The 24,414-nt window shown below is 41.6% G+C and overlaps 1 protein-coding gene across 2 annotated transcripts in view; it reads left to right on the forward strand.

Moving 5' to 3' along the window:
• Window positions 1–24,414, forward strand: part of LOC117505612 (signal transducer and activator of transcription 5B-like) — a 255,380-nt gene that overhangs the window by 143,821 nt on the left and 87,145 nt on the right. For both annotated transcript variants that reach the window (XM_034165193.1, XM_034165194.1), the window contains 3 exons: window positions 19,503–19,625; window positions 21,981–22,073; window positions 22,164–22,370. In XM_034165193.1, coding sequence (XP_034021084.1) covers window positions 19,503–19,625; window positions 21,981–22,073; window positions 22,164–22,370 — 423 coding nt within the window. The remainder of the gene's footprint in view (window positions 1–19,502; window positions 19,626–21,980; window positions 22,074–22,163; window positions 22,371–24,414) is intronic.

Below are 24,414 nucleotides of genomic sequence, written 5' to 3' on the forward strand. Positions count from 1 at the left end.
GGATCTTACCCCGTGGGCTCAGGAACACTTCAGAAAACCATTGTCAGTTAACACAGTTCGTCGCTACATCTACAAGTGCAAGTTAAAACTCTACCATGCAAAGAGCAAGCCATACATCAACAACATACAGAAATGCCACCGCCTTCTCTGGGCACCGAGCTCATTTGAAATCAATCAATCAATCAATCAATCAATTTTTTTATATAGCGCCAAATCACAACAAACAGTTGCCCCAAGGCGCTTTATATTGTAAGGCAAGGCCATACAATAATTATGTAAAACCCCAACGGTCAAAACGACCCCCTGTGAGCAAGCACTTGGCTACAGTGAGAAGGAAAAACTCCCTTTTAACAGGAAGAAACCTCCAGCAGAACCAGGCTCAGGGAGGGGCAGTCTTCTGCTGGGACTGGTTGGAAATGGACAGAGCAAAGTGGGAAAGTGTGCTGTGGTCTGATGAGTCCATGTTTCAAATTGTTTTTTGAAATCATGGATGTCTTGTCCTCCGGACAAAAGAGGAAAAAGACCATCCAGATTGTTAACCAGCGCAAAGTTCTCAAGCCAGCATCTGTGATGGTATTGGAGTGTGTTATTGCCCGTGGTCTGGGCAATGTACACATCTGTGATGGCACCATCAATGCTGAAAGGTACATCCAGGTTTTGGAGCAACACATGCTGCCATCCAAGCAACGTCTTTTTCAGGGATGTCCCTGCTTATTTCAGCAAGACGATGCCAAGCACATTCTGTGCATGTTAGAACAGCGTGGCTTCATAGAAAAAGAGTGCGGGTACTAGATTGGCCTGCCTGCAGTCCAGACTTGTCGCCCATTGAAAATGTGTGGTGCATTATGAAACTCAAAATACAACAATGGAGACCCCAGACTGTTGAACAACTGAGGTCGTACATCAAGCAAGATTGGGAAAGAATTCCACCTCCAGAGTTTCAACAATTAGTGTCCTCAGTTCCCAAACGCTTGAGTGTTGTTCGAAGGAAAGGTGATGTAACACAGTGGTCAACATACCACTGTCCCAGCTTTTTTTGAAACGTGTTGCGGGCATCCATTTCAAAATGAGCAAATATTTACTCAAAAACAATAAAGTGTATCAGTTTGAATATTAAATATCTTGTCTTTGTGGTGTATTAAATTGAATATAGATTGAAGAGGATTTGCAAATCGTATTCTGTTATTTACATTTTACACAATGTCTCAACTTCATTGAAATTGGAGTTGTATATTATGCTCATACAGGAACAGTTCAAACCTTTCCTATGCAGTTTGATAAACAAGGGTCCTGGTGTCATTTTAAGAAGCTCCCTGTGAGCTGGTCTGTGATTCTCAAACTGCAGCAGCTCATGTCCTTTCCAAGCAACAGTCACAGAAATCAATGTTTACCACTTTGTTACATCACCTTTCCGTCTAACAACACTCAAAATTGTTTGAGAACTGATGACACTAATTGTGTCATGATTGAGTATAAAAGGAGCATCCCCAAAAGGCTCAGCCATTCAAAAGCAAAGATGGGCGAGGATCACCACTTTGTGAACAGCTGCATGAAAGAAATAGTCCAACAGTTTAAGAACAATGTTTCTCAATGTTCAATTGCAAGGAATTTAGGGATTCCGTCATCTGTAGTCCATAATATAATCAGAAGATTCAGAGAATCTGGGGAACTTTCTACACGTAAGTGGCAAGGCCGAAAACCAACATTGAATGGCCGTGACCTTTGATCCCTCAGGCGGCACTGCATTAGAAACCGACATTGTGTAAAGGATCTTAGCGCGTGGTCTCAGGAACACTTCAGAAAACCATTGTCAGTTAACACAGTTTGTCGCTACATCTACAAGTGCAAGTTAAAACTCTACCATGCAAAGTGAAAGCCATACATCAACAACATTCAGATATGCCGCCGTCTTCTCTGGGCCCGAGTTCATTTGAAATGGACAGACGCAAAGTGGAAAAGTGTGCTGTGGTCTGATGAGTCACCATTTTAAATTGTTTTTGGAACTCATGGCCGTCATGTCCTCCGAACAAAAGAGGAAAAAGACCATCCAGATTGTTACCAGCACAAAGTTCAAATGCCAGCATCTGTGATGGTATGGGGGTGTTAGTGCCCATGGCATGGGCAACTTACAGATCTGTGATGGCACCATCAATGCTGAAAGGTCCATCCAAGTTTTGGAGCAACACATCCTGCCATCCAAACAACGTCTTTTTCAGGGACGTCCCTGCTTATTTCAGCAAGACAGTGCCAAGCCACATTCTGGACGTGTTACAACAGCGTGGCTTTGTAGTAAAAGAGTGCGGGTACTAGACTGGCCTGCCTGCAGTCCAGACCTGTACATTTACATTTTACACAACGTCCCAAATTCATTGTAATTGCGGTTTTTTGTGTGTGTGTGTGTTTGTGTGTGTGTGTATATATATATATATATATATAATTTTTTTTTTTTCAAAAACTATATGGATTTGAATCGTGCGCTTGCATCAGACAAGCTTGTACCTTCGTGCGCATGCGTGATTTTTTTTTTTTTCACGCCTGTCAGTTGCGTCATTCACCTGTGGGCAGGCTTTCAGTGAGCACTGGTCCACCCCCCTCGGCGGATTTTTATTGTTTAGGAATGGCGGAGCGACTGCCGCTTTGTTCCATGAAAATATTTTCAGAAATTCTGCCAGACAGCCAGCTGGAAACCATTTGGAAGATTCAGGTGGCTTTCGGTGAATATTATATCGGTATCACACGTATTAAGGACCATTAAAACTGGATTAACCGGCATTGTGGGCCGTCCTTAAAGCGGTAGTAACACTCCTTTATCTCTGGGAAGCCCAAAACATTTTCACCGAAAGCCAAATAAATTTTCCAAATGGTTTCCAGCTGCCTGTCTCTAACAGTTTCTGAAAAAATTCTGATGGAGCAAAGCCCAAATCATTCCGCCATTTCCTCTCAATGAAAAAATGACGAGAGGGGTGGACCAGTGCTCACTCAAAGCTTGCCCACAGGCGAATGACGCAACCGACAGGCGTGAAAAAAGTCACGCATGCGCACGAAGGTTCAATCTTGGCTGACGTAAAAACATATGAATCAAATCCATATAGTTTTTGCATAAAATCAAAAGGTCGGTTACTTTTCTTACAGACTTGTGTGTGTGTGTGTATATATATATATATATATATATGAGGTCTATTAGAAAAGTATCCGACCTTATTTAAAAAAAAAAAAAAAACCATATGGATTTGAATCACGTGTGCTTGCGTGAGCCAACCTTGAACCTTCATGCGCATACGTGATTTTTTTCACACCTGTCGGTTGCGTCATTCGCCTGTGAGCAGGCTTTCAGTGAGGAGTGGTCATTGTCAGGGAAATGGCTGAGAGACTGCTGCTTTGCTTGATCAAATTTTTTTTAGAAACTGTGAGGCACATCCATGTGGACCCCATTCGAGAAATTCAGGTGGTTTTTGATGAAAATTTTATGGGCTTCAAAGACATTAAGGGATGTTACTGTCGCTTTAAGGATGGCCCACAGCAGCTGTGGGGCGCGCCGCGCTCCAGCTGCCATCGACAGGCTGAACGACCATTTCATTTCTACACGGATCGCTCTGTGGATCCGTGAACATCGTGTGCACTTTCTCTGGTTATCACAAGAGCTGGACATCACCCATTTTCCTGCAGATTTCACTTTTAACAAGAGATTTTGTCATGAAAAGCCGAGCGGACGCTTCGCGCGTCATGATGGATTCGCTGCTGGACCGACACTAAACCACCTCCGTTTTGGTCTCACAGGACGGCTTTGAGATGGCGTTCAGACAGCTGTCGGTGGTTTTTCAGTCGAGTGATTATCCAAGAAATTGTGGATGTGCCTGGACATGCGAGAACATGTTCTGTGACGCTTCATCACGGCGCTTCATCACAGCGTCGCCGCGACTCGTTGCGCGTCGCTGCACCGCCGCAACAAGCTGGGACATGTCCACCTCTCCACAATTTCTCTGATACTCACTCGACTGGTAAGCACTGAAAGGCATGTCCACTTGTCCTTCTGGCACTCCGAAACGGAGGTGTTCTTTGTCTCGCTTGCCGTCATGACGCGCGAAGCGTCCGCTCCTTTCCATGACAAAAACTCCTCGTAACAGTGGAATGTGCCGTTCATTTCCAAACTGGACGCTGTGTTTTATCCGGGACGTCGTATGGACTAGCACAGGAATTGTGAAAAGACGTGGACATCAGCACTTTTTCGGCAAATTGAGACTGATGTGCGGAGGAATTCCGCGCGTCACAGCGGTGCCGCTAAGCGCAAAGCAATGCCGTGATGAAGCGTCACAGAACATGTTCTGGCATGTCCAGGCACATCCACAATTTCTTGGATAATCACTCGACTGAAAAACCACTGACAGCTGTCTGAACGCCATCTCAAAGCCGTCCTGTGAGACCAAAACAGGTGGTTTTGTGTCGGTCCAGCAGCGAATCCATCATGACGCGCGAAGCGTCCGCTCGGCTTTCCACGACAAAATCTCTTGTTAAAAGTGAAATCTGCAGGAAAATGGGTGATGTCCAGCTCTTGTGATAACCAGAGAAAGTGCACACGATGGTCACGGATCCACAGAGCGATCCGTTTAGAAATGAAATGGTCGTTCAGCCTGTCGATGGCAGCTGGAGCGCGGCGCGCCCCACAGCTGCTGTGGGCATCCTTAAAGCGACAGTAACATCCCTTAATGTCTTTGAAGCCCATAAAATTTTCACCAAAAACCACCTGAATTTCTCGAATGGTGTCCACATGGATGTGCCTCACAGTTTCTAAAAAAAATTTGATCAAGCAAAGCAGCAGTCTTTCAGCCATTTCCCTGACAATGAAAATCTGCAGAGGGGGGTGGACCACTCTTCACTCAAAGCCTGCTCACAGGCGAATGACGCAACCGACAGGTGTGGAAAAAAAAAATCACGCATGCGCATGAAGGTTCAAGGTTGGCTCACGCAAGCACACGTGATTCAAATCCATATGGTTTTTTTTTTTTTTAAATAAGGCCGGATACTTTTATAATAGACCTCGTATATATGTGTATGTGTACAGATGTTCTTGATGATTCCCAACACTTGGTTGTTCCTCTCGCTGTACGCCGTCCCAGCTTGCATCTTGCATCCTGCTACTATGTGCTGGACTGTCTCTGGGGCACATTTGCACAGCCTATAACTTAGGTCCTTTCAGCTGTGGTGGACTCCTGCCTCTGGATCTGGTGCTTAGGGCTTGTTCTTGTTCTGCGATGATCAGAGCCTCTGTGCTGTTTTTTTAGGCTGGCCTTTTCTAGCCACTGGTAGGTCTTCTTGATGTCAGCCACTTCCTCTGTCGATGGTACATGCCATAGAGGGGCTGGGTCTTCCATGATATCTCCTTCTCCTGTTTCTTATCCTCAACTGTCTTCAGCTGCCTGAGGTGTTATTGTAGCAACTGATCTTGGGGGACCATCTTTCTGATGTATTCCCTCCTTCTGTTGCTCATAGAGTCTTGGTATTGAACTTTGAGTTGAAATCTCTGCATTGTGTGGAGTTTTTGTGTCTTGACATCAGTTGCATCTATCTCTTCCTGTGGCCAACTCATTATCCCATCTGATGACATGTAGGGTGTATGCATTGATGCCTCAGATCTTATTACTGATGTTATTACTGAGCTGTTTTCTCAGCACCTGTCTTACCTTCTGGAGATATTTGGCTGTCGTTGTCCGCCATGCATGGTTCTCATTGGCTTGTGGGATTCCCGGGTACTTGTAGCTGTCCTGTATGTCCCCTATCCTGACTTCTGGCAACTCCACCCCCTCAGTTGAGATCGCCTTCCATCTTTTTGTCACCATTTGGCCACACCTATCCAATCTGAATGACATCCTGATATCCTCACTGTAGATCCTGGTGAGGTGCATCAGTGAGTCAATAGCTCGCTCGGCATACAGTTTGATGTCATCTATGTACAGGAGGTGGCTAATGGTTACCCCATTCCTGACTTGATATCTTTTGTTGCTCTTTGTGATGAGTTGGCTGAGGGGGTTGAGGCTGAGGCAGAACAGCATTGAGGACAGTGCATCACCTTGGTATATTCCACACTTGATGGCAACTTATGCCATTGTCTTGGAGTTAGCCTCCAGTGACATCTTCCACAGTCCCACTGATGTCCTAATGAAGGTTATCAGTGCACTGTTAGCCTTGTATACCACCAAACACGCCAGTATCCACGTGTGCGACATTGAGTGATGGGCCTTCCTGTATTCAACGCAGGCTGTGCTCAGGTTGGTCTGCCTGGTCTTCGAAATCTGGTATACTGCTTGGTCAACCAGTAACTGGTGCTTTGATCCTCTGGGGTTGTTTCCAATGCCATTCTTAGCTGTGCTTATGTGTTGACTCATGTGCCTCCTCAACTTGGTTGCTGTGATGCCTGATAGGAGCTTCCATGTGGTGGAGAGGCAGGTAACTGCCTGGTAGTTTGAGGGTGTCATACCCTTCTGGAGGTCCTTCTGATCAGGATTGACTTGCCCTGTGTGCGCCAGTCTGGGTGAGTACCTGCTGTTAGTAGCCCACCCATTTGTACTGCCCGGTGCACATGGAGCACTATTATGTTCTTCAGCCAGTAGGTGTGGATCATATCAGGCCCTGGTGCTGTCCAGCTCTTCATCCCTGAGACACTGTGTTGGATATCTGCCTTTGTGATGTTGATCAGTTCTTGTTCTGGGAGGTGGCCACACCAGCCCACTTGGCATTGGTGTTGTGTGATGTCTCTTTCTCCCAGCCAAAATAAATGGGCCATTTATTTTCTTGGCTTCTGCTTCTCTGCTGTATCATTTCAGCCAATTAGCCAGAGCTGTGAGACTTTGTTTGGCAGTTTCCAGGGCCTCGGTTATGGACATGTCTTTGTACTTCTTATCCATCTATGACCTGTATCACATGATGTTCTTCTTTACCTCTGTTAGTTGGCTAACATCCTTCTGGGCTCTCCTTTTGGGGGGTATTCTTGATCTCATACTCTACTGTGGCAGTGGCATATATGAGCTCATTGGTTTCTTAATGCTGGTAGTGGAGATGGTGAGTAAAGCTGTGTTCATGTCTGCAAACATCTGTCATCTGACAGGACTTTTGTCCGTAACCCGAGGGAGTCATATTCTTGGTCGTGTTGCTGTCTGCTTTAGTCTGGCCTCACTCTTCATCCTCAGTTCAGTAGATGCATCTGTCATAGGAGGTATTTTGGGTATCTATGCTTCCACTGCTCTCTCCTGATCTGCTCTTTACATTGACACTGCTTAGCACTGTGCAAAAAGAAGAAAAAGAACAGTATGTGTCGGGTCACCTTATTGATGGTGCCATTGTTTATACACCAGCCTTTTTTCCAGTTTTTTACAAAAAGGTATTCCTTCATTTTCAGCTTATATGTCAGGTGCTCCATCACAAGTATGTCCTATATGATGAACAAACATTGTAACTCGGAGAATCAGTCTTCCGTCTGTTCTTAGCTTATTCCTCTTTCCAGCTGTCAGATGAATCTTCACCAAATATTTGTCTCCTGCATGTACACAGTTCCTTCAAAATACCCAAGGTATAAAACAAGACAATATCTATGAACTACAGTTCCCAAAATGTCGTAGAGGTCAGTGAATGTCCCCCCAAAACAGTTGTGTATTTGTACCATTCCAAAAAGTGTGTGTGTGTGTGTGTTGTGGGTGGGTGGTCAGGGTGCATGTGGTTGCATAGTCTCCAGCATGGCTGTTGAGCATTCACTCAGCTATCATTACTAACATAACATTACGTAACATTTTTGTAACATTATATATTGGTTATACAGTGAGGAAAATAAGTATTTGAACACCCTGCGATTTTGCAAGTTCTCCCACTTAGAAATCATGGAGGGGTCTGAAATTTTCATCTTAGGTGCATGTCCGCTGTGAGAGACATAATCAAAAAAAAAAATCCGGACATCATGATTTTTTAATAATTTATTTGTATGTTACTGCTGCAGATAAGTATTTGAACACCTACCAACCAGCAAGAATTCTGGCTCACACAGACCTGTTTTTTTTTTTTTTTTAAGAAGCCCTCTTATTCTGCACTCTTTACCTGTATTAATTGCACCTGTTTGAACTTGTTACCTGTATAAAAGACACCTGTTCACACACTCAATCAATCACACTCCAAAATTTCAGACCCCTCCATGATTTCTAAGTGGGAGAACTTGCAAAATCGCAGGGTGTTCAAATACTTATTTTCCTCACTGTATTTACAGTAGGTTATAGTTATCAGAACCATTTCTGGAACGTTTTCCTTACATTATTACTTGCTTTTATATATTGACAACATGTTTATAGTTGAGGGAAATTTGACAAATATATTCATTGTAGTCTATCCAAAATTCTTATGCCAAAATTCAGTGACTAAGTTATGACTTAAGGTACTGTTTCCAGAATGTTCTGGAAATGTTTGGATGAAACATATCTTTAGGTGACTTTACATAACATTACCTGAATGTTCTGGGAACCAAAAAGATACTTGCCTTAAAAATGTTCCCAGAACATTATGTCTAACATTCTCAAACTGTTTGTGCTAACATTAATGTCAAAAGTTCTGGGAACCAAAAAACAAATGTTCCCAGAACATTAGGTCTGACATTGTCAAAACATTTGTGCTAACATTAGTATTAAAAGTTCTGGTAACCAAAAAGAAACTTTCCTTAAAAACATTCCTTGGATGTTAGATCTAACATTCTAAAAACATTTGTGCTAACATTACTATGAAACGTTCTGGTAACAAAAAAGAGACTTTCCTTAAAGACATTCCCAAGATGTTAGGTCTAACATTCTCAAAACGTTTGTGCTAACGTTACAATAAAACATTCTGGTAACCAAAAAGAAACCTTCCTTAATAGAACTACCAGAGTGGTGCCAAATGGCACTTCTTCCTTTAATTCCCAAGGTGGTGCCAAATGGTGGCTGTGAACAGCCCAGCTTGTCACCAGTGTTATGTAAATGAGGCCGTTACACTCTACTCAGCGGGGGTTAGGGAGTCAGTCAGGTTGTAAAACACGACTGGCCAACGCCATGTTCCTGAACGTACAGTGTACTTTTGCACGACCCACGACCCTAATTTGGAGTAAGCGGTTGAAGATGAGTGAGTGAAATAATAAACAGGAAAACTTGACTAATTAACATGATGAGGAATGCCAGATAATATTGTATGTTTGGTCAGAAGCAGAGCAGCATTTTATTATTAGTCCAGACAGTTGAATTTCATTTTTAGCAAGCCAGAAAATTATATTTCCAGAGGTATATTATCTCCTGTCTGATCTGGATACTGCGTCCTTGTCGGTGAACTTTATGCTGCTTTTTGAGTCCCACGTTTCTCCTGAGTTGTATAATTGTTGCATGGCACGACTACTGTTTTTTGTGCTTGACCTGTGTTTGTTATTTGGATCACCCTTTTGCTTTCCCCTCCAAAAAGACTGTTGCTCTATGGACTGCTCTCAAGTGTATTGACCTTGCATTTGCTTTTGCTCTTGACCTTGATCCAGCCTGCCATTTTGTTTTGTTTGTGCTTTTGTTGATTGTTTTTTGGATCTTTTTTATTTCCGGTGTGTTGTTTTGCACAGTAAACTGGTGTTTTGTTTTTTTTTTGCTGTTTTTTCACCACCAACCTTGTTCCTGCTTTGGAGTTCCTCTCACAACCCTTACAGAAACATTTTAGTTCATACAGTGAGGAAAATAAGTGTTTGAACACCCTGCAGTTTTGCAAGTTCTCCCACTTAGAAATCATGCAGGGGTTTGAAATTTTCATCTTAGGTGCATGTCCACTGTGAGAGACATACACTCAACAAAAATATAAATGCAACACTTTTGGTTTTGCTCCCATTTTGTATGAGATTAACTCAAAGATCTAAAACTTTTTCCACATACACAATATCACCATTTCCCTCAAATATTGTTCACATACCAGTCGAAATCTGTGATAGTGAGCACTTCTCCTTTGCTGAGATTATCCATCCCACCTCACAGGTGTGCCATACCAAGATGCTGATTAGACACCATGATTAGTGCACAGGTGTGTCTTAGACTGCCCACAATAAAAGGCCACTCTGAAAGGTGCATTTTTATCACACAGCACAATGCCACAGATGTCACAAGATTTGAGGGAGCGTGCAGTTGGCATGCTGACAGCAGGAATGTCAACCAGAGCTGTTGCTCGTGTATTGAATGTTCATGTTTCTACCATAAGCCATCTCCAAAGTCGTTTCAGAGAATTTGGCAGTACATCCAACCAGCCTCACAACCGCAGACCACGTGTAACCACACCAGCCCAGGACCTCCACATCCAGCATGTTCACCTCCAAGATCGTCTGAGACCAGCCACTCGGACAGCTGCTGAAACAATTGGTTTGCATAACCAAAGAATTTCTGCACAAACTGTCAGAAACCGTGTCAGGGAAGCTCATCTGCATGCTCGTCGTCCTCATCGGGGTCTCGACCTGACTCCAGTTAGTCGTCGTAACCGACTTGAGTGGGCAAATGCTCACATTCGCTGGTGTTTGGCACGTTGGAGAGGTGTTCTCTTCACGGATGATGCGAAGGAGATGTGTTGCACTGCATGAGGCAAATGGTGGTCACACCAGATACTGACTGGTATCCCCCCCCCCCCCCCCCCCAATAAAACAAAACTGCTCCTTTCAGAGTGGCCTTTTATTGTGGGCAGTCTAAGGCACACCTGTGCAGTAATCATGGTGTCTAATCAGCATCTTGGTATGGCACACCTGTGAGGTGGGATGGATAATCTCAGCAAAGGAGAAGTGCTCACTATCACAGATTTCGACTGGTATGTGAACAATATTTGAGGGAAATGGTGATATTGTGTATGTGGAAAAAGTTTTAGATCTTTGAGTTCATCTCATACAAAATGGGAGCAAAACCAGAAGTGTTGCATTTATATTTTTGTTGAGTATATATTCTTAAAAAAAAAAAAAAAATCTGGAAATCACAATGTATGATTTTTTTAAAATAATTTATTTGTATGTTACTGCTGCAAATAAGTATTTGAACACCTGTGAAAATCAATGTTAAGGGGGGTTGCTATGGAGCGAGATATAGAGGTTAGACGTGCCTTCCACGAGCTCCATGAAAACTTGACTTTTTTTATATATTTTGCAAGTACTTTGTCATCTCAGTGATTTATTCTTACTTCTAAAGTGCTTGTGAATTACTTTGACCACTTTTTTGATATTTGGACTCAAAATGCAGAAAGCAAAATGCCAACCACGACAAGAAGCTAAGGAAGGCCGCAAAGCCTCGCCGCCTACTGACTCGCTTGGACTGCCTGAGGATACAGCAAGTGGACTTGCTAAAGCTAGCGGCACGCCAACCACGTAGAGCGCTAGCGATGCTATGCGCCTAATGCTACAAACTATGATGGATGCCTTTAAGACGAGATATTTGCGAAGATAGATGGAGTTTCTGTTAAACTGGGATCTGACATTATGACCGTGAGGGCGGGACTGAAAGCGGCAATTGAACCACTCCAGCAGAAAGTTAACTTCCACAAGGTGGCTGTGCGGGAGCTAGAGGAGGCTGCTAATGACCACGTCTCTCACATTACTGAGCTGGAAGTTAAAGTTGAGCAGTTAGTTACACAAGTGGGGCGTTTGAGTAAGAAATGTGAAGATTTGGAAAGTAGATCGAGAATAAACAATATTCGTGTGGTCGGAGTGGTTGAGCAGGTCGAAGGGCTCCGAGTTACTGATTTTGTTGCGGGCTCATTACAGGACTTGTTGAATTTGGATGAGAAGCCGCTGCTTGACCGTGCTCACAGCACGGTGGCAGCACGACCTAAGGAAGGTGCTCCCCCTCGGCCCTTTGTGGCCCGGGTGCACTATTTTCATGTCCGCAACTTAATTCTATGTTGTGCTGGTGAAGCATCTCCACTTTTCTACAAGGGCCAAAAGGTTTTCATATTTCCTGATTTCACTGCTGCAGTTGCAAAGAGTCAGGCTGCTTTTGGTCCTGTGAAGCGCACACTACGCATGTTTCCGGAGGTGAAATACGGGCTCTTCTACCCTTCGACCCTAAAAATCACCTTACCAGATGGCACTTCACGACGGTTTGTGGACCCCTCTCAGGCTGCTGACTTCGTCCAAAAGAACTTGAAATAATGAACATTGATATTTGATGCAATGGGTAATGGGTGGGGACATTATTTCCATTGATAACGATGATGCTATTCCCTCCTGTAAGGTTTGCACATTGACTTAAGTATTATATAGTAAACAATGTTAAAAAATTATTGGTTGATTGTGATTTCATAATTCTTTTTATTTTAATATGCACATATTTCCTGTTTCCTATAGTTATAACCATGTTTGAAATTTAAGTACTTTGTTTTATTCACTGATATCAAGTTTTTCACAGGTAGCACTAGCGTAATTAGGGCTATCATGGAGCGTTTTTGTTTTTTTTGTAGTTAAGCAGGGTTTTGTGTGCGTCCTGTTGGGTTGGATGCTAGCAATTGGGTGGATGGGGAGTGTATGTGTGCGTGTATGTGTTTTTGCCTTTTTCTTTTACAAATGGATGCTCATATTATGCTGCTGCTCTAATTTTGGCTACTTCAATCTTCAACCAATCTTTGAATGGTCTTACAAAATATGAACCATAACTTTAATGGTGGGGACTACATTTTTGTGTCTTGGAACTGCAAAGGTCTGAACTCTCCAGTGAAGCGTACCAAAGTATTTAATCATCTCCATCACTTAGGAGCTCAGCTAATTTTTTTTTTTACAAGAAACACACTTAAAACCTAGTATATGTTCACAGATTAAAAGTAGATGGATTGGCCAAACATTTTATTCTTCATTTCATAAAAAAGACCGTGGTGCAATATTGTTACACAAATCAATTCCATTTATTCCATCTCAAGTAATTTCTGATCCTAATGGTAGATATCTTATAGTTAGTGGTACACTACATAGTATTTCACTACTGTCTATGGGACAATGAGGGCTTCTTTAGGCAACTTTTTTCAAGATTTCCTGACATGTCATCCCATCATCTCATATTAGCTGGTGACTTTAATTGCTGGCTTTCCCAAAATCTCGACCGCTCATCCACAAAACCTACTGCCGTTTCAAAATCTGCTAAGATCCTGAAAAACTTCATGGCTGAGTTTTCTATTTTAGACCCTTTTCGTTTTTTTAATCCTACAGCAAGAGTTGATTCATTTTTCTCACCTGTACATCACTCTTTTACTAGAATTGATTATTTCTTACTTGATAATCGGCTTCTTCCTAAAATCACCCCCATCATCTCAGATCACTCCCCAGTTACACTCAAAATTCATTTTGATAAGGATGTCCACTCACGATCTCCCTGGCGTTTCAATACATCATTTTTGTCTGATGAAAATTTTATTGGTACAATTTCTTAGCAAATAGATTTTTATCTGTCTGTCAATAACACCCCTGACGTATCCAAATCTGTATTATGGGAAGCACTTAAAGCGTATATTAGAAGGCAAGTAATTTCTTATGTAAGTAATGAGAGAAAGAAAAAGGAAAAGATCACTGCTCTCACCAATCGTATAGCTGAACTAGATGCTCTATACGCAATCTCGCCTAGTTCTGACATATACAAAGAACGTCTAATTGCACAATTAGAATTCAGTAATTGACTTCAGACCAGGCTGTCCAATTGTTACTCAAATCCAGGAGTACATATTTTGGGCAAGGTGATAAAGCGGGCAGGCTTCTGGCACATAAACTGAGGCAGACTGCCTCCTCTCATCAAATTTTACAAATTCATACTCATTCTGGCACCACGATAAATCAAGTTGAGATTAATGATGAATCTAAACAATTCTATATTTCACTTTATTCATCTGAGGTTAACCCAAGTAATCACGAATTAGATCTTTTCTTTTCCTCTTTAGAAATCCCACAGGTTAATCCAGATTTACTTGAACGATTGGAAATGCCAGTGACTGCGTCAGAATTATCAGGTGCTATTAAGTCAATGCAGGGTGGCAGTTGCCCAGGGCCTGATGGTTATCCACTGGAATTTTACAGATGCTTCCAACATAAGCTACTTCCAGTTATGATTAATATGTTCAATGAATCCTACACTGTCTCAAAACTCCCTCCCACTCTAAACCAAGCTTCAATTTCTCTCATCTTAAAAAAAAAAGACAAGGATCCTCTTAGTTGTTCCTCTTACAGACCAATTAGTCTTTTGAATGTGGATTTTAAAATATTATCAAAGTCATTGGCACTTCGTCTGGAGACTATTTTGCCAGGTGTAATTTTTCCTGATCAAACGGGGTTCATCAAGAACAGACATTCTTTTTTTAATTTGAGACGTCTTTTTAACACAATTTACAATCTCCCCTCATCTAATATCCCACAAGCTATAATCTCTTTGGACGCTGAGAAGGCCTTTGATCAAGTTGAGCGGACTTATTTATTTTATACCTTACAGAAATTTGGTTTTAAAGAAAAATTTATTTCCTGGGTTCGGCTTTTGTATACATCTCCCCTGGCTTCGGTTCGAACAAATAATAATCTTCATATTTTTCCCTATTTCGCTCAACTCGTCAGGGCTGTCCTCTCAGTCCACTTCTATTCGCACTTGCCATTTGCTTTTCGTAACCACCCTCAGATTAAAGGCATTGTGAGTTGTGGTGTGTCTGTACACCGACGATCTTCTTCTTTATATTACAGATTTATCCCTCTCCATCCCAACTGCCCTTTCTCTGCTAAATTCATTTGGATCTATTTCAGGTTATAAGTTAAATGTGGGAAAAAGTGAGCTTCTTCCACTTAATAAGGCTGCCTCTGAATACCCACTAAACACCTTACCATTTAAAATCATTACGGATCAACTCAAATATCTTGGGGTTCAGGTAACAAGGAGTCTGAGAAATTTATTTAGTGCAAATTACATCCCTCTTTTGTCCCAGGTACAAAAAGATTTGGAACGCTGGTCACTGCTCACTTTATCATTGCCTGCTCGTATAAACGGTATTAAAATGAATGTTCTTCCTAGGTTCCTTTATTTATTTCAGTGCCTTCCAGTCTTTCTTCCACAATCCTTTTTTTACAAAACTGGATACAATCATATCCAGTTTCATTTGGAATAATAAAACACCTAGGATCCACAAACAATTTTTGCAGAGACCTAAACAATTAGGAGGTATGGCATTACCCAACTTCAAATTTTATTATTGGTCATCTTGTTTGAAAATATTGCAATTTTGGCTACATTCTGATTCATATCATACAACCCCTGTTTGGTTGGAGATGGAACAAAATTCATCTGGAGGAGTATCTCTTGCAGCATTAATTTATTCAATAAATCAACCTATTGGCAAAATGCGCACTAAAAATTTGATTGTAAAATCTACGCTAAAAATTTGGAATCAATTTAGGCGCTGCTTTGGATTACAAATATATTCAATTTTGGCACAAATTAAATGCAATCATGCTTTTCCTCCTTCACTGATCGATCAATCTTTTATCATCTGGTTTGATCTGGGCATTAAATCATTCAAAGATTTATATATTGACTACTCATTTACTACATTTCAACAATTATCTGAAAAATTTTCCCTCCCCAAACAGCACTTTTTTTTAGGTACCTACAGGTTCGTAGCTTTGTTGCTACTAGATTCCCTCAGTTTCCTTTTCGGCCCCCTGATTCCGCATTGGATTCATTTCTTGAACCAATGCCTACACTAAAGGGGATGATATCAGTTATGTATTCTAACATTCATTCTCTAAAAATGACTTCATTAGCCTCTATCAAGTCACGTTGGGAAGCTGACTTGGAAGTCATTCTTGATGGTGACGTGGAGGAATATCTTGGATGCATCATTCCTCAATTTGTGCTAAGCATGGTGTGATACAATGTAAAATATTGCACCAAACACATTATACAAAAGTTAGGCTTTCCAAAATATACCACAATATTGATCCAATTTGTGATAGTCGTCAAACCACAGCTTCACATATGTATTGGTCTTGTTCAGCCTTGTCATCTTTTTGGAGCAACATTTTTGACACTTTATCTACAGTTACAGGAAAATCACTTCATCCTCATGCAGTTACAGCAATTTTTGGTCACATATTGAGAGGCACTTCTTTTACTACAGCAGAAAAGTCCTTTGTAGCATTTACAACTTTGCTTGCAAGACGGTTAATTTTGTTAAAATGGAAGTCACCCACCCCTCCATCATATTTTCATTGGATCAAAGATGTAATTTATTTTGCCAAATTAGAAAAAATCCGTTATATGTTGAAGGGCTGCAATGCAAAATTTTCAAAGACTTGGGATCCATTTTTTTTCAATATGTTGGGAAGCTGGTCTTCCCAGATAATCTCAAATAACTTTTTTTCATTCATTTTAGATATGAGCCTCTCTTTCACCAGCAGCTCTCAAATTCTCTACACATTTCATTTTTGTTGGTGTGTGTGTGTGTGTGTGTGTGTGTGTGTGTGTGTGTGTGTGTGTGTGTGTGTGTGTGTGTGTGTGTGTGTGTGTGTGTGTGTGTGTGTGTGTGTGTGTGTGTGTGTGTGTGTTTTTGGGGGTTTATTATTTTTTTTTTTTTTATAATTTCACATTTTGTTATTGTAAATTGGTGTATTCTATTTTTCTGTGATTTATTTTCCAAGTGTCATTATACATATTGCACTGTTTGTTATATGTGAAAACCTTATAAAGAAATTGATGGAAAAAACTAATTTACGGCCAATCCGTATAGGTTGGAAAAAAAAAAAAGAAAATCAATGTTAATATTTGGTACAGTAGCCTTTGTTTGCAATTACAGAGGTCAAACGTTTCCTGTAGTTTTTCACCAGGTTTGCACACACTGTAGCAGGGATTTTGGTCCACTCCTCCATACAGATCGTCTCTAGATCTTTCAGGTTTGGAGTTTCAGCTCCCTCCAAACATTTTCTATTGAACTCAGGTGTGGAGACTGGCCAGGCCACTCCAGGACCTTGAAATGTTTCTTACGGAGCCCCTCCTTAGTTGCCCTGGGTGTGTGTTTGGGGTCATTGTCATGCTGGAAGACCCAGCCATGACCCATCTCCAATGCTTTTACTGAGGGAAGGAGTTTGTTTGCCAAAATCTCGCAATACATGACCCCATCCATCCTCCCTTCAATACGGTGCAGTCATCCTCTTTCCTCTGCAGAAGAGCACCCCCAGAGTATGATCTTTCCACACCCATGCTTCATGGTTGGGATGGTTTTCTTGGGGTTGTTCTCATCCTCTAAACATGGTAAGTGGACTTGATTCCAATAAGCTCTATTCTGGTCTCATCTGACCACATGACCTTCTCCCATGCCTCCTCTGGATCATCCAGATGGTCACTGGTGAACTTCAAACGGGCCTGGACACGTGCTGGCTTGAGCAGGGGGTCCTTGCTGCCCTGCAGGATTTTAAACCATGATAGCATCATGTGTTACTAATGTAATCTTTGTGACTGTGGTCCCAGCCAGTGTTGCTCCTGTTTACTACATAGCTTCCAGAATAGAAGCAAGCTGAGAGGAGCCACGAAGCTCAGCTCTCTACTCAATCACAATGCTGCCGTCAGGCGAAGGTCTTGAAAAATAAAGCAATGCTGAGTTATGGTTTGGTGTATAAATATGAATACTGATAGAATAACTCCATTAATGTCAATTCTGTCATTTGTACAAAGCTAAAATATAACATATATCTTTTAATGTTGAATAATGCACTAATTCTGAAGTTTTGTAACAATCACAGACAGATCGCAAAGGATTCTGGGTAAAATGTGCCTCCGCTAACACTGATTTGGTTGAGTCATTCATTAAATAAACCAACACGTTAATGTGACGTCTGTCGTGTGTTAGTGTTTACAGATAAATGTGCTTTTATAAAATATTCCATTTTTTTATTTGTAAAAAGAGGCATTTTCAAAAAAAAGAAAAAAGCCAAGTTGTAATTAGATAACCGTCTGATATAACTGGTGTCAAAAATAAATGCAATGCTGCCATGATCTACTGGTGCCAGACATTCAGTACATAAGCTGGGTTTACACTCTGCGAGTTTTGGCCCTTTTTCAGCTGATTTTTCATTCGTGCGAGAATTTTTTGGATCGCACTGAGTTTCAGGTTAATCGCACGTCCTGCATCGTTTAGTATACATGGAGTAACGAGCTGCGTTTAACATCTCACGACCACCTCCTGATTGCCGATCGTATGGTCGGATGAAAATCAAACCTGTTTGATATTCTGGTCAGCCGTCGTGAGGGCATCCTGCTGCTGAAGTGCTACAAGCATCCAACCGCTCGCATTGTGCATGTGCAAACACTGCAGCACCACAGACCTGTCTTGTAATGCTTTTTTTTTTTTTAACTTTGATGTCTCCCATCAAGAGTCTTTGTAAAAAATAAGAAATGTAAATTAAATTTGGCAAAAAAAAAGCTTCTGTTTACGTTTTGCTTCTGGAAACACGAGTCCGACGTGGTGTTTTTGAACGTACAATGTCTGTGAGAACATAAATCGGGCGCTTTGAACATTTACACCGTGCGGTTCTGTGGTACAGTTTGAGCTGGAACCGATTATAGTGAACACTACTGGCCAGTAGATGGCAGTAGAGACCGTAAAAACCTGCCAAAACAAAATTCCAGATAATCCATGTTTGCTACATTTAAGATGTGTGGAATTTAATAAACGCAAACACAATAACAACATCTATAAACCCAGAGAATATATTCATGAGAGTTTTAGGCACTAGAGTTTAATGCTGTTGTCCGTGGAGCCTGATCTGCATTTCTCATGTCGTGAACGTACTGAGATTACCCTATCTCCCATAATGCACCTGGACACAGCATGTCCACATTAAAACCTTAAAAATTAGCGCATTACTTTAAAACTAAAACATATATCTGATATTTTCACTTTATAAAACTTCAGACGTGACGTTAATTTAAATAACTTGTCCGAAATTTGTTTGGTTAAAATTTGAACCATAAGTTAAAAATCTATGCCTCAGGATGACTTGGGTGATATTGGACTATGGTGATGACTATGGTGATCAGTATGGGGTTAAAAGAAATGAGGGGTTTTTTGTGACTAGTTCTCCTTTGCCTGCAGAGGATAGAGCGGTTTCTTCTAGAAGCAGCTCTCCTCTGTTTTGCAGAGGGTAGAACTACACATCACCTACAAAACATTTAACAGTTGGTGGTCAACTGATTGATGTTTGTAGCTGTTCAGCTTTGCTTACCACGTTATCGGTCTAAAAAGTATTGGACAAAAATTTATCGCAAGATAATTAGTCCGATAATGGTTTTTAAAGTTATCTAAAAAGATAATCAGATAATGAAAACATTATCTTCGATAATTATCGGTTATCGAATTATTGGAACTGTGCCCACCACTGGTTATGAGTCTTTATGAGCGCACTGTGTGACTGTGACTGCTGCTGAGTGTTTTTACAGTGAAATGAGACTTTGTTGCTGACTGTTGTCTGTCTCTGTGTTTTGATTCAGTCACTGAAGCGGATCAAGCGTTCAGACCGACGAGGAGCAGAATCTGTCACAGAGGAGAAATTCACAGTTCTGTTTGAATCCCAGTTCAGCATCGGGGGCAATGAGCTGGTCTTCCATGTCAAAGTAATCAAATTACTGTGATATCGGTAGCCATTTAGGGGCATAGCCTTTAAGCTTGCTGTTGAGCAGAACCTAAGGAAAGCAACACATCACTGAGATTGTACTCATCGTGTCAGGACTCTGACATGTATAATGTACTATGAAACTATATCAAATGTTTTTGTCATTTTGAAGTTGATGTCAACATTGTTCAAGTCAGTTGTACAGTCATGTGTTCATCTATGTATGACATCTTCACTTTTTAAGTGTTTGTGTGCTGCACACAACCGTGATGAGTTTTCCTGGAAATTCCAGGGAATCCGGGTTTTTAACTAACATGCTGAATGTTTATGGGTTGTTTTTGATATATGTCAGAATCCATTCATACGGTTCAATTCAGTTCAACGCTCAGAGTTGGTGGCGGTAGTGCACCATGTTGGTTTGCAAGCCGCTGATAATCTTGAAAGAAGAAAGGTTATTTTTTGGGGGGGGGGGGGGGGGGGGTTTGGAAGTTTATTAATTTTTGTGGACTGTGTGGTTTACTTTGCTGTGGACATTAAAAGTTACGAGCTATGGGTTTTTTTCTCCACTAATCATTAAGTGGGGGTAACGAGTGAAGCTACCCATAGCCGCTAACAATGCTAACACTGTGAGCATACAGACAAACAAACAAGGGGGTAAGAAAATATTTTATTTGATTATCACTTGCGTTATGCATAAAAAATGTTAGCATTAATTTACTTTTTATAATATTTAAGTCAGGATCTAGACAGATAAACAATGATTGTCCTGGAGCCCTCCCCTCTATTTTTACATGAAATGAAAAGTGAGTAAATGAATTTAGTATCTTTCAATATAAGCAATATTTGTATTTTTAAAAAGAATTTGGCAAACACTAAAGAAAAGAAAGATGAACGTAAGCAGGAACTGAGATTGTCCCAAAGAAAACAACTGAAAACCCAGACATCTGTACATAAGGTGGCTAAGAATTTGAAAAGAAAGATTATCATTAGCTCTAAAGCTCCTGCCAAAACTAGGAAAACTCAGAAATAAGTGAAGGTTGAACAAGTTGATGCATTAATGTGCCACAAATACTTCTATTGTTCCATTGAATTAGTACTGAGAATTATCACTTTACCGAGGCCTTGCTAGGCCGGTAGCGTAGATTTACGTCAACCCTACCTGGCTATACCCACCCGCTGTGTGTAAACAAATGACGTCATAGCGCGTGCAGCCCAAGAACTGTCCGCAACTAGAGGGGAAAAAAAAAGAAAACTGTCCGCAGAGGAAAAGATAAAAAGGCGAGAAGTGTGTGTTGGTCCCATTATGGATATTCCGGATGATTTTCTCATGGATAGTACAACAATGAACAGCAGCCAAAACAGCCAGCTTGATGAGGATGCACTGCCGAATTTGGAGAGCAGCGCGCGCCAGCCGACATGATAAAAGTTAAAGTGAGCCAACTTTTTATGTACGCGTTACGTGTTGTGTATCTCAGTAAGTGATAATGCAAATAACATGCTGTTGTCGTGCGGTATGCATTTTTTGAGTCCCTCCGTCCATGTCGTCGCCCGCAATGACAGATATTCACCCGAGTTAGACGATATCTGTCATTTTGGGCGACTGGGCATGGACGTCGGGCCTCTGAAAATGCATACCACCCTCCAAAAGCATGTTATTGTATTATTATTTCTGAGATCTTTGAATTGTCATTTCTTTTTTGAGCCACATTGTATGTTTTTTGGATTAAAGGCTGTTAGCATAACACAAGTTGTGTGAAATGACTGGGGTGGAAAAAAAGACCTGACCCAACAACAACTGGAATTTTTTTGGTAGGTAAATAGATTTGAAAATGCAACAGAATACATCTGAAATTTAAAATTTTTCAGGGGGAGAACCCCCAGACCCCCCGCCAGATGCTTCAGGCCTTAGGCCCTTGCCAAAAATTTTCAGTTTTTTTTTTTTCCCCCCCATGGCCCACTTTCATCACTGACACATTCTGTTCTGAAGTTCCCACATCTGTCATTTCTGCAGGTTTTCACATGTGCATTTTATGGATTGTGCATGCTGAACTTTGCAGTTGCTAATGATTTAAGACTGCATCTGGACTGTATGCAGTGCGCTTTAGCTGCTGCACTCTTTCTTCCTCATTCACTGGCTCCAGTCGTGCTAGTGCGTGAAGTCATGCTTGTTGTCAGGGGGCCTTTCATTTTGTCACTCGAAGCAAAATTGCTTCTTTTTCCCTTCACTGATTTGCTGATGACAGTCGACTGTCCATGACATAGGAAGCTAGATTTTCCTCTCCTGGTTTGTGTGAGTATGTGGATTATTGACATCTTCACTGAAGTATTGAACTGCTGATTTGTGTTTAACCTGCAGACTTTATCACTGCCTGTGGTTGTGATTGTCCACGGCAGTCAGGACAACAACGCCACTGCAACAGTCCTGTGGGACAACGCTTTCGCCGAACCCGTGAGTTCCTCCTCATCCGGCATCTTCCTAAACTGACCTCAGTGTCTGTGTCAGTTCTGATATACTGCTTGCTCTGGTCACTTTCCCCAGGGTAGAGTGCCTTTTATTGTGCCTGAAAAGGTCCTGTGGCCTCAGCTGTGTGAGGCCCTGGATATGAAGTACAAGGCAGAGATGAACAGCGGGCGTGGCCTGTCGGAGGACAACCTGGTTTTCCTGGGCCAGAAGGCTTTTGCCAGCAGCAGCAACAACCCTGAAGACTACCGCTCCATGACCATATCCTGGGCCCAGTTCAACCGGGTGAGTTTAAGACCTGACGTGCTGGAACGGTGCATCATGCATCTCTCTCGATGTACACAACCAATTATTACTGTGATTTAACAACAAGCAGCTGCCAGACCAGTGCTTTGGAAATGAAGGAAACTGACAAACAAGCTCATTTCAAGCTGCGCCTGCTCCTGATTTCCATCATACATGTGACGATAGAGTTTTTCCCTGCAGCGAGCAACATTTCCAGGAGGTGGCAGGCAGGTCTCTAGGATTTTACACAAGCAAAATTAACTTCATTTTATTTTTTCCACAGATATGGTAGCTTGGTGATAATTAGTCTCACACCTTTACAGATCAAGAAAACATATTTGTAGGTGATATGAACTTTGGATTTCTGTTTGTGTTCGTTTCTGTCTGATCAAAGTCCTTTTCTTTATCTGTAAAATTAGTTCCTTGCCACCTGTTTTCCCACTGTGTCCGTCACAGAGTTTTGTGCATGTGTGTTCAAAACACTGAGTGAACATCAGGCACAGAGCTTTCCCGCTGGCTGTGCATTTGTTTACCGATTTGTTCTCTACTTGTGGATTTTTACAATAATCGTGAGTACATATCATGTGGCTGTGCTTCAGGCGGGGCTTCTGATTCGTCAAAGCTTTGCCGTGGGCCGTGAATTTGCAAGAGTGGAGAGAAGACCTAATGCAGCAGCATGTAGCGCGGCTGTTCATTTAGCCCAGGTCACTGAAGAAAAAGATGGTGCGGGTGTGCATTTTTTTTTTCAGAGTGCACTCATTGGATTCTCTTTGTAACGATGCGCCGCTGAGTTGTTTGATGTCCTCACTAATGGAAGCCGTTTCCTGGAACTTTAGCTTTACATCTTATCTAAAGTTACAGTCAGACCTCATCCACACAGAAACAGACACCATCTTTTTTGTTGTATTCAAACAGTGTTCCATAAACAATTTCAGAAATATCTTTACACACACAACCACTGAAAATGGTACATATGCCAGGGCTGTATGTACAGTGAGGCAAATAATTTGATGCACTGTCAATTTTGCATGTTTTCCCACCTACAAAGAATGGAGAGGTCTGCAAGTTTTATCGTAGGTACACTTCAACTGTGAGAAACAGAATCTAAAAAAAAATTCAGAAAATGATTTTTTTTAAATAATATTTATTTTATTGCATTAAATAAGTATTTGATACAATGGAAAAACAGACCAAGTTTGCACACTGCAGCAGGGATTTTGGTCCACTCCTCCATATAGATCTTCTCCAGATCTTTCAGTTTTTGAATTTCAGATCCCTACAAAGATTTTCTGTTGGGTTCAGGTCTGGAGACTGGCTAGGCCACTTCAGGACCTTCAAATGCTTCTTATGAAGCCCCTCCTTAGCTGCCCTGGCTGTGTGTTTGGGGTCATTGTCACACTGGAAGACCCAGCCATGACCCATCTTCAATGCCTTTACTGAGGGAAGGAGGTTGGTTGCCAAAATCTCGTGATACATGACCTCATCCATCTTCCCTTCAGTACGGTGCAGTCGTAATGCCCCTTTGCAGAAAAGCACCCTCAAAAATGATCTTTCCACCCCCATGCTTCATGGCTGGGACAGTGTTCTTGGGGTTATTCTCATCCTCCAAACACAGCGACTGGAGTTGACACCAAAAAGCTCTGTTTTGGTCTCATCTGACCACATGACCTTCTCACCATTCCTCCTTTGGAGCATCTAGATGGTCACTGGTGAACTTCAAACAGGCCTGGACATGTGCTGGCGTGAGCAGGGGGACCTTGCTGCCCTGCAGGATTTTAATCCATGTTTGGTTTAGTGTGTTCCAAATGTAATCTTTGCAGCTGTGGTCCCAGCTCTCTTCAGGTCATTGACCAGGTCCTCCCATATAGTTTTGGGCTTTCTCAGAATCATCCATGAGGTGAGGTCTTGCATGGTATTAATGCAAGTAATACAGGTAAAGAGTGTAGAATAGGAGGGCTTCTTAAAGAAAGAAAAGAAAAACTTAACAGCTTAAAGAAAAACTTAACAGGTCTGTGAGAGCCAGAATTCTTGCTGGTTAGTTGGT

This window comes from Thalassophryne amazonica, unplaced genomic scaffold (assembly GCF_902500255.1).
Source record: "Thalassophryne amazonica unplaced genomic scaffold, fThaAma1.1, whole genome shotgun sequence".
Lineage (NCBI taxonomy): Eukaryota > Metazoa > Chordata > Actinopteri > Batrachoidiformes > Batrachoididae > Thalassophryne > Thalassophryne amazonica.